Source organism: Girardinichthys multiradiatus, chromosome 1 (assembly GCF_021462225.1).
Source record: "Girardinichthys multiradiatus isolate DD_20200921_A chromosome 1, DD_fGirMul_XY1, whole genome shotgun sequence".
Lineage (NCBI taxonomy): Eukaryota > Metazoa > Chordata > Actinopteri > Cyprinodontiformes > Goodeidae > Girardinichthys > Girardinichthys multiradiatus.
This window is the reverse complement of record NC_061794.1, coordinates 22,666,672-22,691,255: the sequence shown is the minus strand read 5'-3', so window position 1 is coordinate 22,691,255 and position 24,584 is coordinate 22,666,672. Positions and strand designations below refer to the sequence as shown.

The window sequence follows — 24,584 nt, the reverse complement described above, 5'->3', positions numbered from 1 at the left end:
ATTCACTCTGCTGCTAATGTTGCACTAATTTCATGCAACCTGCTGTTTGCAGCCTAATTGCATGAATGCTTTCAAGCAGGCTAATTGCTGCAACATATCAGGTGGTGGCAGCCAATCCCATTAGGCCATGGTCGGTGTAGGCCCCACTCTGTGCACAGCCACATTGGCTCTGATCTGTTGACGAGATTATTCACAGAGTCTCAGATCAATCTGAGTAACAGGGACGAACCATGTTACATCATGACATAAGAAGGAGAAGAAAAAAATTTGCTTTGCACCACATTAATATGGATGAGCTGGTAAGGGTGAAAGCCTACTAATGACTTCTCCACTGCATGAATGCTGTGGGTAATTTTTTGGGGATAAAAAATGGCTGATTCTCCTAATAAAATGAGTTTCAGTGAGGTTGAACAGAATAGCCTCTTTAAACAAACCATCCTGTTTGGCAGGTGATTAAGCTGGACCAAAGACCTCTTTGATCCTGAAAGCCTCACTAATATCCAGTTTTTCTCTTTAAAAGATGAGGTTTGATTTTGTCTTTGGTGGAAATGGATGTGTGTATAATCCTCAGTAGGCTCCATTACAAAAGGCTGCCAGCCACTGATAAGCTCAGATGGTTTTACTCTAAGAGCTTTTCATTTGAGGGCAAAACAAATAAGTCCCACTAATGATACGTTGAGGTGGAACCTTTGCCACTCTGTACAATAAAATGTACATTGATAACCACAGTTAAATTTTTGCCTAAAAAACACCATCACACTTCCTTCCACCAAAAGCTATTTGACATTGGTAAAGAGGATATGGCAGGTTTTTCATTGGTGCATGAGGTGACAGTAGAAAGAAACATCTCATTTCAACAGGAAAAAAACCTCCAACTGAACAGGCTTAGAATGAGCATCCATCCTCTGTAACCAACTGGGGGGTAAAGAGGAGAACAAAAACACAAAAAAGGTACTCATGGGCCAGGAGAACATTTTAGGGTAAATAAAATACAAACATAATATACATAATTATTAGCAGCAATAACTCTGTTCTAGCACATAGCAACTTTTCTCATAGCAAAAACTGCAGCAGCTAATAATATTGTATTGTATTGTGAGCAGAGAGATGCAAACAAAATCTTAACTATAATGCTGTTATAGATGTGGGCAAAATTAGTACTGTAGCACAGGTGACTGTTACAGGAAGTTAGAAAAGTAGCAGTTTAAGGCTTTCATGAACCATTGCTTCAAAAATGTGGGATTGCTTACAATCAGTGTATCAATTTAAGCAATGTGGCAGTTGTTTACATCAATATTTATTGTAGTGATTTTGTTAGCGATTAATAGTCACCATAGTAGAAGTACTTAATAGATATGATAGATATGTTGTTGGTGCTTTTAGGAAGCAAATGCGGTAAAATGACACAGCAGAGACACGTTGAGGTAATTTTAGATATTTGTTGACTTTGTGTAGAATATTGAATTCTTATTAAGCACACACAGCTCCCCTGGAAAACCTCTGTGATCATGTCTAGAAACATTTTTTGACTAAACATTGGATTTATTATTGGATAATAAAGGAAAGAAAATGTCCTGAAACGTATTGCCAAATATTTGCTTGAGAATAAAATGTCTGGTTTACTTCTTGGCTCTTCAGTTGTTTTAATTAAGCCCCCCTCCCCCAATCAAAGTGAGATCTAGACGTGAGCAGCAGGAGAAATGAATAATTACTTTAAAGCTGTCTTACATCTAAATACACTGTTCACTATAATTTTATTTCATCCATTTAATCCAGATTCTGATGAGGCCTCTGAAACCATTTAAGATGCATTTTGCAATGCTGAGCTTCTTGCAAACATTGTAGCTACATGTATAAATGTGTCACTGCTGCTAAGCAAGAGGCAGTGTGTCTAAGGTCAGTGTGTATTTTTCTGTGGCCTAATAAGGATTAAGAAGTGGATCAGCTCTGCAGCAAAAGTCCTGACACACTGTCAGGTAATGGACCTAAACTGAAGATGTGAATGTATACCTTACATCTGAAGACCTATTGGAGAACCCAGTCAGTTCATCCATAGACACATTTTATCTGCTCAGAGAATGTCCTCAAAGGAAACAGTGTTGTCACAATGCTAAAAAAAAGAATGTATGTCTTCATATGTTTTGCAAAAATCACGATTTCTCGTACTCTGACTGTATGTTTTGATCATCAATAGACCAACACAAAAGCTTGTTTAGAGATGTAATCCTCCATATTCACGAAGAATCGTAGACCTTAAAGCACTGAACACAGGCTTTAGCAAACGAAAAGTCAGCAATAAACTAAATAGAAATGTCTCATGTCATTAAGGGTTCAGACCTTCATATCCAACTTTAACATTCCTCAATAAAAAAGAGGTTGAAAGATTACATGTTTCTTCAGACTAGATATAATTTTAACAAATTTTGGAGGGCCCAGTCAAAGTCTCAACTCTAATCTAATTGAGATCCTGTGGATGGAGTTAGAGATTAGGGTGATGACAATGTGGCGTTATAACCTCAAATACTTGCAGCTCATCACAAAAGCATAATTGTCAAAATATAAGGGGAGACATGCAAAAAGTGGGTGAGCAATTAAAGGAAAGGGGTTGACTGCTTTAATGTAAATAAAGGCTGACTGACTGACTGACAGTTTCTATTGGAAATAAACTTCTCGGGTGAAGAAGAATAATTATAACTCTAAATCTGCCAGAGGTATGAATAGTTATTGACTTAGCTATATGGTGCACATGGAAAAGTGTCTCTAGTGGTCAAAGATACTAGAATGTAAATCTTGTAAGGACACTTTTTTGAAGAAAATCTGACTGTGTCCTTTTAGTTATATTACTGTACACTCATATTCTTCATATTGTTGAACTGTGTGACTGTTATCAAATATTACAAAACAGATAAGAAGAGAATGAAACAGCAGGCTGTATTAAAGATCAACATGTTCTCAAAATGTTAAATATATATAAATTAGCTTGGCTTCACATAAGAAATTTAAAAATGATTAAAGAAAAATCAGAACCAGGACAGCTAAACCAGTGATTTTCCACCTTTTATATTTGAAGGGTGGCCTTGGGGTGCTGTTGCCTAACACCAGCAGTCAAAGGGTAAATCCCCTCAAGTAGTGCTCAGAGCAATGTAGAGATAGGAAATCTAGCTAATATCTGAAAGATTAATCGGTCAGACTTGGAAGAGTCCAAGACTGACCAAGTATGCAGAAATGGCTTGAGTTTCAGACTGGTGACTCTCCAAGTGACCCAAAACCTTCCTAAAACAAATTCTCCCTGCATGATTTAAGCATAAAGGTGTTGTTTTACCCATTAGAGGAGAACGGGAGAGCTGGTAAAACATGATCAAAGCAGGGCAGGTTGTTCATCTTCTAGCATGATTCTGATTCTGTACATCGGAGGGTCAATTGCCTATAGTGGCGAAGGCAGGGCCTCAACTTCAATCCAGCTGAAAATCTGTTGATGGATTTATAGACAGACTCGCTTTGGCAGAGCATGAGTAGACCTGTGAGAAAAGAGATTATTATTCCCGTGTTGGTGCGAAAATCTGAGAAACCGTGGTTGTTGAGGGTATTTGCCATTTTTACAAATACTTATTTTCTTGTTTTTGTAATTTATTGTGCTGTTATATATAGCTGCTGTCAGTGTTTGTTCTTGAAAGGGTAAAGAAGATGTGCAAATAAAGCTTCAAAAATACATTATTCACTATCTTGATTGAAAAGGTCAAGTGGTGACTGCAGTCTGGTGCTGGGTTACACTAAGTTTAACTGCTCCTCATACCACAAGAGGGCGCATGTTCCCCACTGTTGCAATTTCTTTCTAGAGCTTTAGTCATATAAATAAGTAAAAAGACACACACACACACACACAGTCCAACCTGCTGAGTGTATTCATACATGTTTGACCCCATTAAACTCTTAGTTGGCAGTGAGATGGTTCAGTACATAACAGTCTCACCATAAATTCAGAATAATGTGATCATGATTGTTTGTCTCTCTGTACTTATAACCCTTGCAGGATGTACACAATGTCTTCTGGGCTGTAAGACCCAGAAAACAACTGAACAACTGAACCAAAACAGTATTTTAATTTTGAGTGTCCTTTAAGTCATACATTTTTAATTTTCCTATTAGTGGGAGCGTTACCAAAGATTTTAACAATTTGTAGAGATTTCCTCAGAGAAGTTGCTGTTAAACTTTGGTTCTTTGTCACTTCAGTCATTTCATTTGGGTAGGCTGTTGCTCTTGTGTGGAAATGCCAAATAAAGTCTTACAAAATACCTTTGGAGCCTTTTGCAGCTTTAGGCTTTGTCTTTTTTCTAAAAAAGATCCAAAGAACTAAGGTTTAGTCAGGGTGTGCACACAATGAGTTGAATCTTTTTAACTTGGATCCCTAACTCTGAGCATTCAAGAATAAATATTGGAAAACATTTTTGGAGGAATGAAAATGAGAGCATATTGAGCAAAGAAGCTGATCAAAGATCTTAGTAATACAAAAATATTTACAAACTTGTCTATTTGGACATCTGTCGCTAACATAGTTAAGACATCATTCTCCAAAGTAAAGATCAACACCTAGCCCAAAAACACGCTGAAATGTCTCAAAGAACTGCAATATCCTAAAACCTGTGTGAATACACTAAAATTGATGCATAATACAAATAGAAACACTGTTTTAAGAATAAAAATTACTTTAATTATTGATCAGTGAGCTATAAAACTGTTCATCAAGAAAAGGGTGAAAAAAGATCAGAGAAAACAAAATTAGACAAAAAGAAAAACACCTGTTGCTTAGTCATTTTGTTAGCAAAAGGGACAACAGCTGAATATTAATGACAGTAAGCAGTAAACACCTAATGCCAAAAGTATGAGGTAATGATTAGCTACATTAAAATATTATTGTCTATGTACAGTTACAGCAATTATTCACACCCCAAACAGATTCAGAGTAGAAACATCCAGAGCCACCGTGCACAGGCGTGTGCAGGAAATGGACTACAGGTGCCGCATTCCCCAGGTCAAGCCACTTTTGAACCAGAAACAGCGGCAGAAGCGCCTGACCTGGGCTACAGAGAAGCAGCACTGGACTGTTGCTCAGTGGTCCAAAGTACTTTTTTCAGATGAAAGCAAATTCTGCATGTCATTTGGAAATCAAGGTGCCAGAGTCTAGAGGAGGACTGGGGAGAAGGAAATGCCAAAATGCCAGAAGTCCAGTGTCAAGTACCCACAGTCAGTGATGGTCTGGGGTGCCGTGTCAGCTGCTGGTGTTGGTCCACTGTGTTTTATCAAGGGCAGGGTCAATGCAGTTAGCTATCAGGAGATTTTGGAGCACTTCATGCTTCCATCTGCTGAAAGCTTTATGGAGATGAAGATTTCATTTTTCAGCACGACCTGGCACCTGCTCACAGTGCCAAAACCACTGGTAAATGGTTTACTGACCATGGTATCACTGTGCTCAATTGGCCTGCCAACTCTCCTGACCTGAACCCCATAGAGAATCTGTGGGATATTGTGAAGAGAACGTTGAGAGACTCAAGACCCAACACTCTGGATGAGCTAAAGGCCGCTATCGAAGCATCCTGGGCCTCCATAAGACCTCAGCAGTGCCACAGGCTGATTGCCTCCATGCCACGTGGCATTGAAGCAGTCATTTCTGCAAAAGGATTCCCGACCAAGTATTGAGTGCATAACTGTACATGATTATTTGAAGGTTGACATTTTTTGTATTAAAAAAATTTTTCTTTTATTGGTCGGATGAAATATGCTAATTTTGTGAGATAGGAATTTTGGGTTTTCATGAGCTGTATGCCAAAATCATCCGTATTAAGACAATAAAAGACCTGAAATATTTCAGTAATGAACTTTATCACAATATGCTAATATTTTGAGAAGGACCTGTAATCATTCTGCTGACTAAAAGGACAGATTCGCAGACTTTATGTTTTTAAGAAACTTTGAGGTAATAAAAAATCATGTTTTGAAGATCCTGGGTCTCCGTCAGCATGGAGGGTTTTTATGATAAATCTAATAGGTCTGTCAAGGATATTTTGAATTGACATGGAGGAATGCAGTTCTTGTCAGTAAAAAGGAAACTGTGGTCATGTTCATATAGAAATGCTATTTGTAAGAATATATTATTGTAACTTACTAAAAATAAAACCCTGTTTACAAACACTGGTCAGGCAGGTTTTCTTGGCGGGCCTGTAGAAGCTTACAAATTACGTTTTTATGTACGAGATTTCAGCATACCAAAGCTTTGAAACTGGAATATTTTTCTTTAAAAAAAGGATAATGAAAAGAAAAACATTAGCCTTGAGTGTATATCCCTACAATTTACCTATTAGAAAGAGATGGAACTTAGTGGCTAATATTTAATTTTAATCCAAATTGTTCTTATTTTTTTATATTATCACTTCACAATGAATTGATAATGTCAATCCTGTTTGCTTATTTAATGTTTTTATTTCTTTGTTTCGTGGACCTGTACTGCACTTTGGTCACTTTGGTATGTAAATCGCTTTATAAATAAAGTTTGATTCATTGATTGATTTTCAGGCATGTTACACAAAGAAAATTGAGGATGAATGGACTGAAAACACCTTAGCACAACTACATCATGGGAGGACAGTCATCAGTGTTGTTCCGACAAAAAAAAAGGAAAGCGAGCAAAGAAAAACAATAAACACTGTTAAGGGCTTGTCTGTATTAATTTTAGCAACAACTGTAGGTCATAATGTAAACAAGTACCATAATGTGCCTTTTAATAAATAAATTAAAAATGGTCCGTAAAGTGCCAACTCATTTATGGGAGACTTGAACATAAAGTAACAATATTCACCATCAAATTAACCAGCAGTGACTGTATATGTTACAGAACAGGAACATTTCACTCCGAACTTTAAAAAAGGACTGTTCTGAAAGTAAACCTGGGAATTTATTTCACAGGAGAAGAGCCTAACAGATGAAGACCCCAGAGTTAGGTGCTCTAAAGAAAAGATGGAGCTTGGTCATTTTAAACCTAGCATGTGAGGAGAAACATTTTAAATGATGGAGAAATCTCACCTCTCATGCTAATTACTGGCAGCATTTTACATTAACTGGAGGCTTTAAGTAAGCCATTAGTTGCAGAACCATCCCTGTTAATGGCAAACTACCCAGCCAGAAGCAACAAATGCATCACTCTTTTTATGCATTACTTGAAGAAAAAGAGCAACATATAATCATCTAGTTCAACAATAATCTTCTAGTGGCTAATTTCAAAAGTGCTCTTTACGTTCAATGCCACTCTGGTAAAGATGTGTAAAAAGCCTTACAGTAAATCCATCTTTTGTTGCAATAGCATAATCTCACACTGAAAACTTTAGACGAATCCAACTTTTATTTGTGTACATTAATTCAGTGGGCAAAACCTCACAATTAGAAACAACAAAAATTTCTGGACACACTTGCAGTACTTACACAACACTTACTGACTCTCCAAGCAATTCCTATGAGGTAAATGTGTTTTTTAACTATACTTTACTTTTTTAAGTTGATCAGAGTTTCTATAAATATTTAATAATTAATCCACAACGTTCTGACACAGATGCCAATTTCTCTTAGCCACTCTTAAAAATGGGAAAGACAAGCAAGTAAGGCTGATGTGTGTCAATGCTCCTAAAAAGGAAGGAAATTACCATAGGAAAATGATTACTTGCCAAAGCTAATTCACATAAACGAAGAAATAATGCGTTTAAAGCAACTGGAAGAAACAAGTCTGGGAATTTGGTAATTTCTAGTGTGACACCTCTAATTGAGAGGTCTTACTTTATTCTTCATACATGCTTTTAGATTATCTGTACGTGGGTAATGGTGGTAATGTCAAACAATGTTGTTGTTTTTTACTTTATCACCAACTTTGACCATTTTGGGCACCATAATAGGCGTCTGCTGAGTGCACCATGCAGCAAGACTGTTTCTTAGTAGGTTGCTTTTTATCAGACTTTCAGACTCCTTTTGCTTTCTAACAACAAAAACTGAAAATACAAATAGAAATGCACAAATAACAGATTTGTAGCTGAGTTTTATAAAGTTTGATGAGTTTAACAGATACTGATTTCTCTTTAGTGACTATAAAAACTGCGTTTAAGATATTTTCTTATTGGGAGTGGTCATTAAGTACATTCTGAGCAGAGGTAACTTAGGTGAGATGGCAGCGGCTGTAAAACAGGTTTCTGCTAAAAAAAAAAAAAAAATGATTTGGTGAATAGTTTAAACTGTTTTGCATCTCATGTTAGTAAAAATCACAGTTAGCATTGCTAACTGTAAAAATCAGCAGCTTTGGCAAACAGCATGGTGGGTCTGGTTGCCTTGTAGTGTCAGAGGCACATTTGCTCTACAAAAGGACGAAAATGGGACATTAAACCTGTCACACAGTTGACTTTAAGGTCTGTTGTGTCACAGGTGGTTTAAGGCACCAGATTGGGTAATTATAAACAGACAGAGGGGAAAGAACAAACGGCACAAAGCATATAGGGGGAAATAGGCATATTAATTGTGGCAAAGAAAAAAAACGTAGAAAAATAATAGTAATTAAAAGTAAAATGCCCAAACATGACGAAGTTTTGAGTTTCCAACTGGCCGCTAACCAGCCAGGGCCAGTCAAGTTTTAGACATCAACTAATTCCTTGCGGCGTCTCTGAATGTATGCTAGTGACAGCAGTGATTTCAGTCACATTATGATACAGTATGTGTGAGCAGAGAATATAGGAGAAGCAATCAGATGTGGGGAAACAACTGGCAGAAAGCAAGCAACTAATGGTCCCAGAGGATGTAACTGATATGCCAGTTTCAACATTATTATTTTTAACCTTTTTTGGAAGACATCTTTATGTTCAAATGTGATCGATGAATGTAAATTAGTAGTTTGGGGACTTTACATTCAGTCCACATTGTTTCAGTGTTGAATCATGAAAGAGAAATAACTCAGTTTTAATTTGTGCGATCTGAATTTTGAGCCTGTTCTTGTTTAAACTGATCTTGCAGAGCAGGGTTTTAGCTGTGTTGTCTCTGTTTTACTAACACTGTGCAGGTAAGGCAAGTGTTGATTTTATCACTTTACTGTGATGCTACTTTTCACCCTTACTTGTTAAATTTAATGCAATCACATAGATTATTTATTATTTATTATGAGAAGTTTGCTCTCCCCTACTCTGTACTACAGAGTGCAGATTTGTAGTCGTCATGGCAACAGCAGAACAGCGAGCGTGATTTGTAGTTGTGCGTGCCCATATATTTGTGTGGGTGTGTGGGGGTTTTTTCGCGCATGATGGGGGGGAACACAAGCCCCTTCATCAACCTCCACCCCCATCAACGTTGCAGCTCAGGCACCAGGGTCTTTTCAGAGGGGCGGGGTCTGTTTCTCTGCAGAGGGATGCTGATGCTGGACCACTGAGTCTGGAAGTCCCTGCTCACACACTCACGCTAACTGCAGTAAGACTCCCTCAAGCTACAAGCATCTGTGCTACATCTCCTCTATCTCTCTCCTGTCTGTCCTCCTCCTTCTTCTTTTCCTCTCCTTCCTTACGTGTCCAGCATCTCTTCGTCCCCCACAGCTCAGCCTGACTCACTCAGTTTTCTTCCTCTTCTTCCTCACATTCGAGCCAAGCCAAGTGACACGACCTGGGATCATGTCCTCCAACCTGCCCTCCGGAACCGCAGTCGGTGGCTCTGGGGCCAAAAGCAAGCCCCTCTCCTCATATAAGAAGCGGGGCAGCCTACAGTACACAGCCAGCACAGGTGAGTAGAGGAGGTGAGAAAAGTCTCACATGGACCTCAAATCCCATGTTTCCATTTAGACTGTTTTAGAAGATGAGTAACAGAAAAGGCTTACAGGGTAAAGAAGGCAGTGCATTACTTTTGTTTTAGTTGGAAGAGGTTTGCAGTAGTTGAAATGCAAACCTGTTGATTATAGGAAGGTTGTTATCTGGGGAAGATTTCAGATATTATACTCTGCAGTTTAATATTTGTGTAAAGCCTTTCTGTTGTCTTTTTTTTTTTTTTCAGGCTTTCGGGCTTGTTTATAGAATAGACAAAACATTCTTCAGTTTCACAGAGCTTTTTGCACATTTGCACTCCAATACACCACAGCAGTGGATGTTGCATGACTTGTGTTTCTCAGGTGAAGACAGTATGTTGCTAGCTGCCATGTTTAAAACTGAATAATCACTTGGCTATAGGATGACTGCTTTTAAGGCATTGTGCAAATAGATTACATACTTTTTTCTTGAGAGCACAAACTTGATGAGTGGGTTTTTTGCTCAGCTGGTTAACTGCATAGAGAGAATACGTATGTTGGTACCTCAGGACTTTGTCCTCGGCTGAAAGAGAGGATTAGTCTCCACTCTGATAAATGCACATGTCGGTCAGCCTTTTATCCGAACCACAAAGAGGAGGCGTCATATCCTGCTCCAGCTACATTTCTCTGAAATGCAAAACTTGTTCATTCATTCCAGTGATATGAGGCTGAGGGGAAAAATCTGAAACAGAATGAAAGTATCCCTGTGTCCAGTCACTTTTTAAGACCTTATCAGTCACATTTAGCGCCACATTTGGCCATCTAGGGTTACCTTTTCATGATGAGAAACAAAATACCGGCAGATAATTTTCTGCACCACTGCAGGTTTTAGTTTTTTCTCTTTGCAAGAATATTCAGATTAGACAAGTGGAAATACAGAGGGACAATTGTAGTAAAAACATATTGTAATTAGAGTTGTGACGATGCTGTTTGCAAAATGTAAAACTTAATGGTATGGTTGTGATTTAAATTTTGCTGTTTCACTTACAAAGGCTCTCAAAAGTGTACAAACCCGTTAAAATGCCAGGTCACCATTACACAAAAAATAGACCATAATAAAAATAATTTAAAAACCTTTTCCACAAAAAATTAGACGTTTATCCTGTATAATTAAACTATGAGATGAATAAATCTGCTCTAAGGAAAAAAATGTTTAAAAATGCACAATAACCAGGTTGCATAAATGTGTACAGCCTTGAACTAATACTTTAATAAAATATGTTTTGATTCAATATCAGCATTCGGTCTTCTGAAGTAGGATTATATAAACGGGCCACATCTTGATTTAGTAATATTTGCAAAAGTTCTCCAAATCTGTAAGATCCAGTTGAAATATTATGTTCACACCCCTCTTCAGGTGACCCCTCAAGTTTTTTGTCGGATTCAGTTCGGGAGCATTTCAAAACAATAGTTGTCTTGCATTAAATCATCCTTTTGTTGATTTAGATGTTTGCTTAGACTTATTGTAATGCTGAAAGTTAACTCCTTCCTCATCTTTAACGTTGTATCAGACATCCGAGTGTTTGGGGCAAAAATGACTTGATTTTTGAAACTATTCATAACTTCATCCACCCTGACGAAAATCTCAGTCCCGTCTGAAGAAAGCTAATCCCAGAGCATGATGCTGCCACCCAAATATCTTTCAATGTAAGTATTGTGTTTTATCGGTGATGTTAAGAGTTGTTGTTTTTTTTTGCCTTAAACATAAATTTGGAATTGTGGCCAACAAATTCAATTTTGGTTTCATCAGACTGTAACACATTCTGCCACAAGAATTGGAGAGTCGATGCATGTCTAGATGTTTTCTTCGGAAGAAAATACTTTTGTCTTGCAACCCTACTCCTTAGTCCAGACAAAGGGAAAATCAAGGAGATTGTTGTCACATGTAAAACACAATCAGAACCTGTTGGAAATTAATGCTGTTCATCCTACTTCCTACTCTTGGGTTCAGGTTCATTTCAAAGCAGGTGTGAACTCAAGAACACTGAATACTGAAACTGAATCAAAAGGGTGTGAACATGTGTGCAACAAGGTTATGGCACATTTTATTTTTTTAATATTTTTTCCTATAGTAAATGTGTTTGTTTTTCTATTGGATTGTATAAAATGGTTGTTCTATTATATGTGGAAAAGGGTTTGAAATAATCTATCAAAGTCTCTCTTGTTAGATCACAATTCCTGACATTTTAACAGTGGTGTGTACACTAAAACCATTATTTTTCTATTGTTTGTTTCATGAGAGAAAAAACAGGAATGAAAGTAATTATTATGTACAGTTTAGTGGTAAAATTACACTTCACAGTGTAATTGTAATTATAGCAAATAAGCTTTCTTTTTAATGGTTTATGTTATCTTTAGAGCAGTGTTTGTGTTTGTGAGGTCCCGACTTTATACCATGATAAAATCTGAAGTTCATATGTCCCTCTTGATTTAGCGTATATTCTCAAAATCTAGGATTATTTAAGTGCATTTTCTCAAAAATGTTTTCATGTTCATATCACTATTGGGAACCGACAGTGGCATGCTGTGGCTTCAATTTATGGTCAATGTGCTCAATAGTTTTGTTACATTACTGACACTAATCTAAAAGCAGGAAGGCTGAGAAAATCACCAGCTCCCAGATCAAGATGTTCTTAGCAATTACCCACTTTTATAACTCATAAATGAAAACATAATTATAAACATGCTCTCATGTCTGGTAAAATAATTGCAAAGATGCTGCTTTGGTTGAGATAGCTTTCTATTACCTTCTCAGCTGGACAGAAAGCACAGACTGTCTATAGATTCAGTTCTGAAGCCTTCAGGGTTTGAATGTAGACACTCTCTGCAGAGGCACATGAAAAACAACATTCACATTTTATGTTAATGCTGCAGGGAACCATCTGAGTAAGCAAATATGACATTTAGGAGACTCATCTCTTTTGTTTCATGCTTTTTTGCAAAGGCACTCGTGTAGTTGGGGGGCAGATTGTACAGTATTGTAACTGTGAATGCAGCAAAATCAGACTGGAGAAATGTCATGATTTAAATGCATTAAATCAGATAGTTAACTATCGTCTTGTCAAATGATTAATTAGTCTTTAAAGGATTTGTTTCTGCTGCATGCACTTTCAATTGAAATATAAATATAGATTGTGTAACACCTTTCAACCTGGCGGATAAACAACACCTGCATGCAGTAAAAGCGCATTATCCCCTTTAACAAGTCAACCAGCTCAGCTGAAGGGGAGTACATGTGAGAATATGTTGCAGGATCAAAACAACACAGAGCTGAAATGCATTTTGTGCAGTTTTTGTGCAGCAGATTTGTGGAAAGTGTTTGTATATATTATATCATCGCAGGGTGAAGCTCAGCAAAGACCAGGTTTGGATGAAGCTCTTATCTAGGTGTGAAAAGGGTAGTTCTGAGATTAGAGACACCCACTCACCAGTGCGCCCACGCCAAGCTGAAACAATTTGGACGTGTTGAACCTCTAAAATGTGTGCAAATGGCTGTAAATTAATGCAGCAGTAGATATTTGCTTAAGTGATAACAGCTGTCTGACATTAATTCAGGGTAAAATTATTTGGTGGAAAGTGCTTTAATAGCAGGCTGAAAAATATAAAATTATACATTACAGAGCCTTGCAAAAGTTTTTATGTACCTTGAACCTTTTCACATATTGTCACATTACAACCACACACTTCAATTTTCTATAGTTTGAATAAATGTGATATACCAACTCAAAGTGGTGCATATTTCCAAAGTAGAAGGAAAATCATACAAGGTTTAAAACATTTTGTGCAAATAAATGTAGCATGCATTTGTTTTCAGCCCCCCAGAGTCAATGCTTTGTAGAACCACATTTGTCTGTAATTACAGCTACAGTTTCAAACATCAAGAAAACAATAAATTGTATCCCTGCGTCTTTGATAAATAGCTTAGGGTCAGTGAAATTGGACGAATGTTATCTGTGAACAGTAATTTACAGGTCCTGCCACAGGTTCTGAATTGACTTTTAATCTGGGTTTTGACTGGGCCATTCTAATATATAAATATGCTGTCAACTAAACCATTTCATTATAGCTCTGGCTGTATGTTTAGGGTTATTTTCCTGTTGGAAGGTGAACCCCCTCCCAGTTTTACCTTGGTTCTGAGACAGTGGCGGATGCTGGTCTTTCAAGAAGGGGAAGCTCAATTTCAAGATCGCTGATTCGTTCATTTCGCTGTCAATCAAAAAGGGATTCAGCCTTAGACAGATCATCCAATCATCATGCAGAAGCTGAGCGTCCGGGCCAGCCGAGGCCAGCCCACTGCCCCATAGACCCACACAGACGCTGAGCGTCCGATGGGCGGGACAAAGCCCAGCATTTTTGCTTCGCTGCTGAACTCAGTTTAAATCACTGTGAAGCTGCGGGAATGAGTGAGAGGAAACCCGCGTCGTTACCAATGATAAGAAGCTGATTCTGAACAAAAGTTGAGCACATTGTAGCGTATATTTAGTCAATGACATGTACACACAACAGTATATATTTGATCACTTATTTTTTGACATTTTAGGGGAAGCTGAGCTTCCCTTGCAGTCTTAGAGCAATCACCACTGTTCTGAGACTTTAGCATCTAAGAGGATTTCTTACAGTACTGTCCTGTTTTTAGCTGGATCCATCTTTTCAGATGGATCCATCTTTCTTTTATCTTTCTGACCAGCTTCCCTGCGCCTGTTGAAGAAAAGCATCCCCATTTGATGATGCGGCCACCACCATGTTTCAGCAGGGGGATGTTGTGAATGGAGGACCGATCCTGACAAAATTAAAAATAAAAGCAGAAATATATATATTTTGTTTTTCCTTTTCCTTAGACATGCATTTTCATCAAGAAATGTATATATTTCCTTTTCCTTACACATGTCTTTGTTCTTTTTACATTTCCTCATCTCTCTTTTTCCTTTACCGTATGCATTTCTCCTTCATTATGCAAATGAGGAGGGCTGCCGTCTTCTCTCCAGCTCCTCTCCTATTGGTCAATAAACAGGAAGGAGGAGGATCCATGTGCAGGCCGAGGGTGTGTCCCAATTCAGGGGCTGGATCCTTCCAAGTGCGTACTTGTGGCTGATTACGTCACAGCGCGGCGCGTAAGGTCTGTCAGATGCTGCCGACAAAAGTGTCCTTCTTTTGCCCGATTTGAAGGATGCGTTGTGAGTATCCTTCGCGGTCCATCTTTTCCCATGATTCATTGCGGATCGAAGTGGTTTGGTCAAGCAGGGGCAGCCATGGCGGACCACAGTGGCAAAAGCTGTGAGTAAACTGTGAAAAATTACACTTTCTGTGACACAAATGAACTTTTACAATGTTTTTAGTGCGGGAATATAACTGTGTAGACGTGCTCCGACGTGTTCGGAGTTTTCCGCTCCCACCGTAGTAACTCCCGGCAGTCCTCCTCATTTGCATAATGAAGGATAAATGCATACGGTAAAGGAAAAAGAGAGGCAAGGAACTGTAAATTGAACAAAGGCATGTGTAAGGAAAAGGAAAAAGAAAACATTTACATTTCTTGATGAAAATGCCTGAGTAAAGAAAAGGAAAAACAAAATATATATATTCCTGCTTTTATTTTTAATTTTGTCAGGATCGGTCCTCCCCAGTTGTGTTCATGGTGATGTGCAGTGTTAATTTCCCTCCACATATAATGTTTTGCATATAGATTAAAAAATTCAGTTTTTTTCCAATCGGATCAGAGCATATTTATTCATGTTTGTCGTGTCCCCTGTATGGCTTGTTGCAAACTTTGAACAGGACTTTGAATGGGTTTCTAATTATGGAAGCAAATGTGTCCCAATATTCAAATTAAAATGGATTAATACAATGCTTTTTCATTTTCAAAATGAAGCTGCATTTTTTGACTCATTAATACAATTAAAAATTAATCATTCAAACTGCATTTTCATTTTCTTCTCCAAGACTGCTCAATTTGTAAATTGATTAAAATGATAATCCAAGAGTGTGTGGAGCAGTAATCAAAGCAAAAGGTGGCTACTTTGAAGAACCTAGAATATAAAACATATTTTCAGTTGTTTCACAATTTTTTGTTCAGTACATAATTCCACATGTGTTAATTCATAGTTTTGATGCCTTCAGTGTGAAAATACAATATTCATAGTCATGACAATAAAGACAACTCTTTGAATGGTCGCGGGGGCAGCAGACACACCCAGACGTTCCCAGGCCAGCTGAGAGACATAGTCCCTCCAGCGTGTCCTGGGCCGTCCCCTGGGCCTCCTTCCAGTGGGACGTGCCTGGAACGCCTCCCGAGGAAGGCGTCCAGGAGGCATCCGGTATAGATGCCCGAGCCACCTCAACTGGTTCCTCTCAATGTGGAGGAGCAGCGGCTCTACTCCGAGCCCCTCCCGGATGGCCGAGCTCCTCACCCTATCTCTAAGGGAGTGCCCGGCCACCCTACGGAGGAAGTTCATTTCAGCCGCTTGTATCCAAGATCTCGTTCTTTCGGTTATGACCCAAAGTTCATGGCCATAGGTGAGGGTAGGAATGTAGACTGACCGGTAAATCGAGAGCTTCGCTTTTAGGCTCAACTCTTTCTCACCACAACGGACCAGCACAGCGCCCCCATTACTGTGGCAGCCGCACCGATCCGTCTGTCGATCTCCCGCTCCATTCTTCCCTCACTCGTGAACAAGACCCCGAGATACTTAAACTCCTCCACTTGAGGCAGGAACTCCCCTCGAACCTGAAGGACAAGCCACCCTTTTCCGGTCGAGAACCATGGCCTCGGACTTGGAGGAGCTGATCTTCATCCCAGCCGCTTCACACTCGGCAGCGAACCGCCACAGCGCATGCTGTAGGTCTTGGCTAGAGGGGGCCAGCAGGACCACGTCATCTGCAAAAAGAAGAGACAAAATCCTCTGGTCCCCAAACCAGACCCCCTCTGGCCCTTGGCTGCGCTTAGAAATCCCGTCCATAAAAGTTATGAATAGGACCTGCCAGAGTCCAACATGCACCGGGAACAGGTCCGATTTAGTGCCGGCAATGCGGACCAAACTCCTGCTCAGCTCGTACAGAGACCGGATGGCCCCTAGTAAAGGGCCCCCGATTCCATACTCCTGGAGCACCCCCCACAGGGCATCACGAGGGACACAGTCGAATGCTTTCTCCAGGTCCACAAAACACATGTGGACCGGTTGGGCAAACTCCCATGAACCCTCGAGTACCCTGTAGAGGGTATAGAGCTGGTCCAGTGTTCCACGGCCGGGACGAAAACCACACTGTTCCTCCTGAAGCCGGGGTTCGACTATCGGTCGGACTCTCCTCTCCAATATCCTGGTATCTCAGAGAGACTCAGTCGTGTTTGAAAGGTACAGTTCTGTTTAGGACATTAGATTGTATTTTTTGATGTCTGAAAATATTTGTTTTGTTTCCAACCTTTGGCTTTAATTTGTAACTATTTTTGTTTAATTTACTATCCAACACAAATGTTACGAGTTTAGCCTATAAACACTAAACTTTCTAAAATATTAACCAAACTAAATGGGAAATTTATAGATGACAGCATGGAGGAAGTGTGGGAAATACCTGTCAATGTTCCATTTTTAAACAGCTCCATGTACTTCTCAGATGAATCGTTAAGAGCTGCAGAACTGATGATTACTTGACTGACTAAAAATATCCATAATGCACTGTAAACCACTTTCATTTGTATGTAGAGATTTGATGGAAATGCATTAATATGAATAGTTATACAAATAATCATGCATCAAAATGAATCATTATAAAAGCGGTTGTTTGGCTGTAATGCTCTGATTGACCATTAGAGAGCGCCTGCTCTGAATAAATCCCATTTTTCAATTGTTATACTCTGCTCACAGACTGAAAACTGATTAGAGCTCTTGAAAACCAATTTGTATTTGAGTAACGTCTGAGATTAACCTACATAAGAATTGAGAACATTTATTTTTTGGTGCTCTGATCAGGTGGGTTTACTTTTTTGGTGAATGGAAAATACAAAATGTCCTGCCTGTCATTAAATGGTGGTTTTGGGTTGGACCAAAGTGCAGAGCAGAGCAAGGGAGCTGCATGGTGAGTAGAAGACTTATTTTTAATAATAGTAATAATAAACAAGAGACATACAAAAAGAACAAGACACAGAACATGGGCAGGGAAGATTTATAGGGCAGTTTTCAGGAGGAACCGGTGGAGAACAATAAAATCAGAGGGTATAAATACTGTGGTAGGTTGGAGAATGGACCAATGAACCAGGGGAACTAATCAGGAGGAATATGAGGCATCTGGTGACAAGGAATGCAGAGTAACTGATAGGGGGAGGCTGATTAACACAGATGAGCAGGGAATAAAACACAACTCAATAAATAGTAATGTAAGTAGTAAACAAGAAGCTAAAGAACATAAACACGGAGGAGGCAGATGTATAAGGAAATACAAACTAAAACATCTAAACACCAGAATGAAACTAATAAATCTGAATGAACTGAAATAAAGCGAGTGAGGTGCACAGAAAGTAAACAGAGCACAAACCCAGAAGCACAGGCATATGATGACAGTGCCTATCAGGATGGGTATGGAGTAGGGATGTTTATGTCCACCAAGGAGGTTTTTTTTCATTGCCGTTGGTCTGCCCGTCTGTCTATTTGCAAAATAACTCAAAAAGTTATGAACGGATTTTGATAAAAGTTTCAGACAAGGTGCGTATAAGGACAAGGAACAGATAATTAGATTTTGGTGGTGATGAGAAGCACCATCTGGATCCAGGATTTTTTGAAGGATTCATTATCATTGTGAGACCATGGTGTGACAAGTTGGAATTCCCACATGGTTCCTCACCCTGTCAACAGCTGACATGCAGTGGCCTTGGCAGAGGTCTGCAACATCTGAGTGCCTTTCTAGTTTTTTAGTTTTTTATTTCAGTCATGTGGAATTGCAGAGAGTTTCTGAGGAGGCCTCCATACTGTTATATTATATTCAGAAGGTAAATGTTGAGGTTTTTTTTAATTCAATTCAATTCAAAAATACTTTAGCAGAACTGCAGCTTAAGTATTCCTGAACTGACAAGCAGGATAGACAAAACACAAGAACATCTAAAGCAGTGAGATCAAATGGACTGAAATCAACCGAGAAGCAAGAAACAACACAGGAACAAATAGTTAATAGTTCATAATGGGTGAACAGTGTCTTAACCAGAAAGAAATGAGGCGGGATAAAAATAACAGGCTCAACAAAATAATACAGAAAGCAGGGAAGATTGCAGGGCTATGAAAAAGTATTCTCTCCCCTTATTGATTTGTTCTGTCTTTGTGTCTTTGAAAAAATTAAATGTTTCAGTGCTGCACTTAAGGGAAACAGCTGCCATCAGCAGTTTGCGATAAATGACAATGAATCTGTTAAATTGCACTGGTGGAATTTTGGTCCACTCTTTTTTGCAGAGTTGTTTAAATTCAGCCACAACGGAGGGTTTGTTCAGGATGAAGGTTGTGCTGCAGCATCCGAATAGGATTTACATCTATTGATTTTGAATAGGCCACTACAAAACCCTCATTTTGGTCTTTTTAAACCCCTCAGAGCAGGTGTCATTTACCCCATTGTCTTTCTACATAAACCAAGTGTGCTTTAGCTTAAGGTCATGCACTGTTAATCGGACCTTCTTCTGCAAGGAATTTTGTATGTACCCCATTCCAGAGGAGATGAGTAAATATTAAATAAAACGCAAACTTTAGGCAACCAACCTGAAAAAGGCAAAGGGCAACATATCAGGACTTTGTATATATATATATATATATATATATATCAGGATATATACAAACCAGTGAAGAAACTCTAAACCCAACTATCCAACCCTGTTAAATCACTATTCATTATGATGAATTGATCAATGTTCTTTAATCCCTACTGAACATAAAAAGAAAAAGAAAGAAGCTTTCTGTGTGAAGTTCTCTTCATGCACCATGGAGTTCTCTTTGGCTCTTCCGACTTCCGTCCATTGTCCAAAAACATGCATGGTTGATTAATTCGTCTCTCTAAATTACCCTTAGCAGTGAGAGTGTGTGTGCCTGGTTGTTTGTTCTGTGTGTGTCTTTGCGTTGTCCTGTGATGATTAGCAACCAGTCCAGATGTACCCTGCCTCTGGTCCAATGGCCACTGGAGATAGGCACCAGCACTCCACCACCCTGCATGGATAAGCGGGTATAAACAAACAATTGATGGAAGTATGGAAAATAACCTGGAAAAAAAGCTGGTGCACAAATTTTAAGTTTTGTGGAGGCTCCTTATGCAGCAATAGTTTTTAACAAGTGAGTCCTGCTATCTTAGCCTTGAAGAGAGCAGTCTTCTGCACTTTGCAATTTTTCAGATTTTTCAAAGACAGTCCATAGGATTAAGATCTGGGCCCAAAAACAACCATCAAAGAAGAGACCAACGTTTTAGTGCAATAAGCTGTGTGTGTTATCCTGATGAAGAACCCGTGAGCTGCGTTTCTGATGCTGGGTAGTGTCACAGTGTTTTGCTTTGTAGTCTTAGGACTTCACTATGCTGTGCTGCAGCAAAACCTTCAGCCCCATAGCAAAACCAAGCTTCCTCCTTTGTTGCAAAGAAAGCATGATATTTTGTTTCATTGAAAGTGTACTTTTTAAGTTGTGACTGACCAAATAGCTACATTTTCTTCCTCATCAGTCTAAAAAATTTCTTCTAGTCAGCATGCATTTTAATTAATTCCAGTCCGGCCTTTTGGTATTTGTAAGTCAAAGGTAGAGCACCCCAGGGTGGTTTTTCCCATGGAGACCCTTTATGGTTCAAAATATGATGAATTTTGCAATAAGAAGGTTATGTACCTTGTCCTTGAACCTAGTCTATAATGGATTTATTTTGGATGGTTTCCTTAGCTCTGTTTGTACGCCATTTTACTACTATTAATCTGATCTTGCTCTTGCTTCCTTGTCCTACATGCCATTATACTTTTTAGTAATGGCAGATATAGTCACAGGTACATGAAGCTTCAAGGAAAAATACAAACAAGGATTTGTCAAACCTTACAGCTGAGACAGCACCGTTTTGTTCACACATTCATGACACAAACATCCCGAACACATGGTCCCTTCAGCAAAACACAGCACAGACGACTGAGCGGAGAAGAGAGGGGTGCTGCTCAGGCAATTCAACCCCGAAGAGTCAGTATTTTCTGCTGATGCTCTTCGCCTCCCCCCCGCCTTCTCATCTCCCTGTGGTATAGTCCAGATTGATGTCAGAGGCTTTTAAATGAGGAAGATCAGCTCCAGAGGCAGCTAGTGCAGCGACAGCTGGCCTGAACCAGGAGGCAGACAGAGCAGAGGGGGGCTGTGTGGGGAAGTTAATGGATCTGCCGGACCTGTTCTGTGTATGTATGACAGGGTCAGATTATGGATGGCAGCAGAGATGACTGATGTTGACTCTGTGAGTGCATTGATGTACAGGCACATATGCGAGCGAGTGTATTTGCAGTTTTTGACTTGGAGTGTTTCTTTCTTGTTTCTCTCCATCACTCCCTGCCTCTCATCATGTTTAACCCATGCTGAAAGGACAGCAGTCGCCATCCTGGGCCATTTGCTGTTTGGCATGCTCCATCTCCCAGCCAGGACAGTGTCTCTTTCCCTCCTTCCGTCTATCTGTCCTCCCTTGGCTCTGCTAGCTGCTGGTTAAAACTGGCTCTGAGGAGACAGGTACGCTCTACTACCCTTAATGCCTCATTACAAAAGAGCACAAAATAACCTCCTTTATTCCTCTCCCTTTTTCCCAATCATCACCACTCTCCTCTCCTCTGCCTGTCCTCTGAAGGCTTGGTGTAAAAGCCCGGAGCAGTGCTGTCTTTAGAGTGCTGAAGAGACAGTGTGCTGATTGATCGCCCCACAAACTTGTGCTTCCTTGTGCCTTTCCAGAGTGGGTGAAAAGGTGCAAGTGTGCACAAGGAATAAGCCCAGATCGATAATGCCTGCAACTTGCTGAAGCTGTGGGATCTTAGATGGGCTGTAAAGCTGGATAGCATCCTGGCTTTTAGTATTTATTAGTTTACACAGGGAAGGCTGAAAAGCAGAAAAAGAGAGGAAGTTGTTCATATAACAATTCTGGCCTGTGGGCATGCACGTAATACTGGTGTCGAGATAAAAAAAAAAAAAAAACATCTCTGCGGATGGAACGAGTTTCAGAGTTGTCAGATGGATGTTGAACAATAAGGAAACAGGTGTTTAAATGCTGCTTAATTGTCATAATATGCAGGTCTACTAAAGGATTGTAAGTAGCTCAAATTTACCAGTTGGACAAAATGCAGAAGTACCAGAGACAGTTAGCATTCAGTAAGTTTGAAACACATTTTTTAGGACAAACAACATGAATAATATGTATAATTTGAAAATTCTTGCTTCTTCCATTTTGTTTGACAATTTTACTGGAAAGCCTTTTCAAATTCGACCCACTAAGCATCATAAATAAATCAAATTCTGCTCTGAGTTTACCTCTTCTACGGCATTGTTAGTCTCCAATGTCCCATAGCTATCCCTCATCTGTGAGAATACGCAGGTTTTACTGTGAGACATTTACCACAGAGGCAATGAGTCACGGCCATTATTGTAAATATTAGAAATCCACAGACGCACGTAGACTATTGTGGTTTGTAGAGTGGCCTGGTTGGTGGTAAAGCCAGAGAGAGTAAGGGATGATGTTGGAATTTATTTATGCTGAACATTTACTCTGATTAGCAGTAAAGAAGGGGTCTGGGTTTGAAGGTAAACATTTCCAGACATCTATAAAGAGACAAATATGCAGATCTTGAAGTTTACAAGTTGTTTTGTAACTCCTAACATTGAGTCCTTTGGCTATTAAGATCATATGTCCTTCTACCTGTTGTCTGTATCTCATTTGATTTTTACAGGAGTCAGGAATCATTTTGGTCTCCATACCATATAAAATATACACTCACTGGTCACTCTATTAGGCACACCTTGTTCTCAGAATTGCTTTATTTTTTTGTATAATAGATTCAATAAACTATTGGAAACATTCCTCAGAGATTTCTGTCCATATCGCCATGATAATGTTATACAGTTCCTTTCTGACATATTCATACGCTGTGACACCAACACCCACAGCATGTTAAAAGTCATTTAAATCCCCTTTCATTCCCATTCTGATCCTCTGTTTGAACTTCAGCAAGTTATCTGTGTGGATGCCTAAATGCTCTGAGTTTCTGACAAGTGTTTGACGGATTCACAGTTCGTGTTAAAGTAATTGAACAAGTGTGCCTACTAAAGCGCCCTGGGGCCTCATGCGCAGCTTTCATACTAAACTTTGAGGTAGGGAGAAATTCTGAAACTTGCGGCGCACAAAAAAGCCAGATTTATAAAACCATGTGTGCATGTGTCACCACACATGTTCCTTCATAGATCCCACTTTGCGTGGAATCGGAGTCAGTTGAACATGCATCTTAGACCGCGCGCCGCCCCCGGCCCAAGTACATTTGCAAAGTAGTATAAATACCTGGAAGGCATCCACCACATGCCCAAATAACCATGGCAATGGTGCTGTTGCAGTCACAGAGAGACTTTGTCTATACGCCATGACAGATATTTGTAGTGAACTACAGCAAACTAACAACTTCTTGAATGACAAACTTAATTATAGCTCAATGCAGATCATCATAATGACCTGAATATGCCTTACAGGAAAATCACCACACTCTATATGAAGTACTTTATAAGCCAGTCATCGTGCAGGGAACCTGCTTAGCAGTATGAGTCTATAGCTCTGATTACATTTGGAAATCTGCTCCTTGCTGCAAATGACAACCACAGTTTAGGGGACATATGGATGAGACCGTCCCGTATGGGTGGCATGGCACAGCTCATGGATGACTGTTTAAAACCTGACCCCGTAAGTCAGCTCCTGCTGAAAGGTTCCTGTTGAGACGACTGCACCGTCTTGAGAACTTGAACTGGTACCGGCGACACATGGTTCCTCCTGGTTTTCCTCTGTTGCACTGTGGCCAGTTCCATGCAGAGCTCCAAAGTAATTGTCCTGGGCAATTTTTAGGCTTTTAGGTTTAGTTTTAGGACTTTGAAGTTTGTTACTGTTGATTGAAAAGCTTTGTGTGGCTACTGCACATTTTCACAGCAGGTCAAACGTTTTCGTGGATTAGTGCACCCTTTCATGCAACATAAATTTTTATACATACTGGGTTGTGCGTGAAACATTGCGGCGTAAGATTTTGGTGCGTAGGCACCATTTATACATGAGGCCCCCTGGTGATTGTACATCTACAGCCTTTCTCTCAGCAGTCTGAACCCTATTTAACCTTATTATGACTCAGTAGGTATGGAGCAATAAGGGTTGCCTTTTATTCAACATGTCTTGGATCGTTGGATCCAACTCATTTTGCAGGACAACTCTAATCAATGAAACCTTCATGCAGCCAGATTACTTCCGAGTGAAACACTGATGGCTTTAATTTCAGAGCGGTTTGCTCTCTGACCGTGAGGGGATAAGTCGTTATATAACCATAAACACTACCGATCCAAATATAGCACACATTTGGGGCTTAGCTCTAGGTCTGGAAGCACTGGCTGGGCTCAGCCTTACTGCAGCCCATTGTGGATGTTGCATCCTGCCCTCCACACCAGTGTCTGGTGTCATTATGGCAGTTTAATATGCATTGGACTGACAGCAGAAATAACATCTTTGACTGCCACTGCACAGATGTGCCAGATCTTATAAA

General features: G+C 39.6%; 1 protein-coding gene across 6 annotated transcripts in view; it reads left to right on the top strand.

Moving 5' to 3' along the window:
- Nucleotides 1-9,361: 9,361 nt before the first annotated feature.
- The window catches only part of ampd2b (adenosine monophosphate deaminase 2b), a 28,473-nt gene continuing 13,250 nt past the window's right edge, over nucleotides 9,362-24,584 (top strand). Inside the window, exons 1-2 of one of the 6 annotated variants that reach the window (XM_047375373.1) lie at nucleotides 21,095-21,218; nucleotides 21,405-21,540. Coding sequence is in view for 2 of the 6 variants with exons in the window: in XM_047375351.1 (XP_047231307.1) it covers nucleotides 9,681-9,789 (109 nt within the window). In the remaining 4 variants the exon portion in view is untranslated. Of the gene's footprint in view, nucleotides 9,790-15,080; nucleotides 15,122-21,094; nucleotides 21,275-21,404; nucleotides 21,541-24,584 lie in introns of those variants that run through there. The other 5 variants (XM_047375366.1, XM_047375351.1, XM_047375358.1 and 2 more) reach the window with 5 other exon arrangements.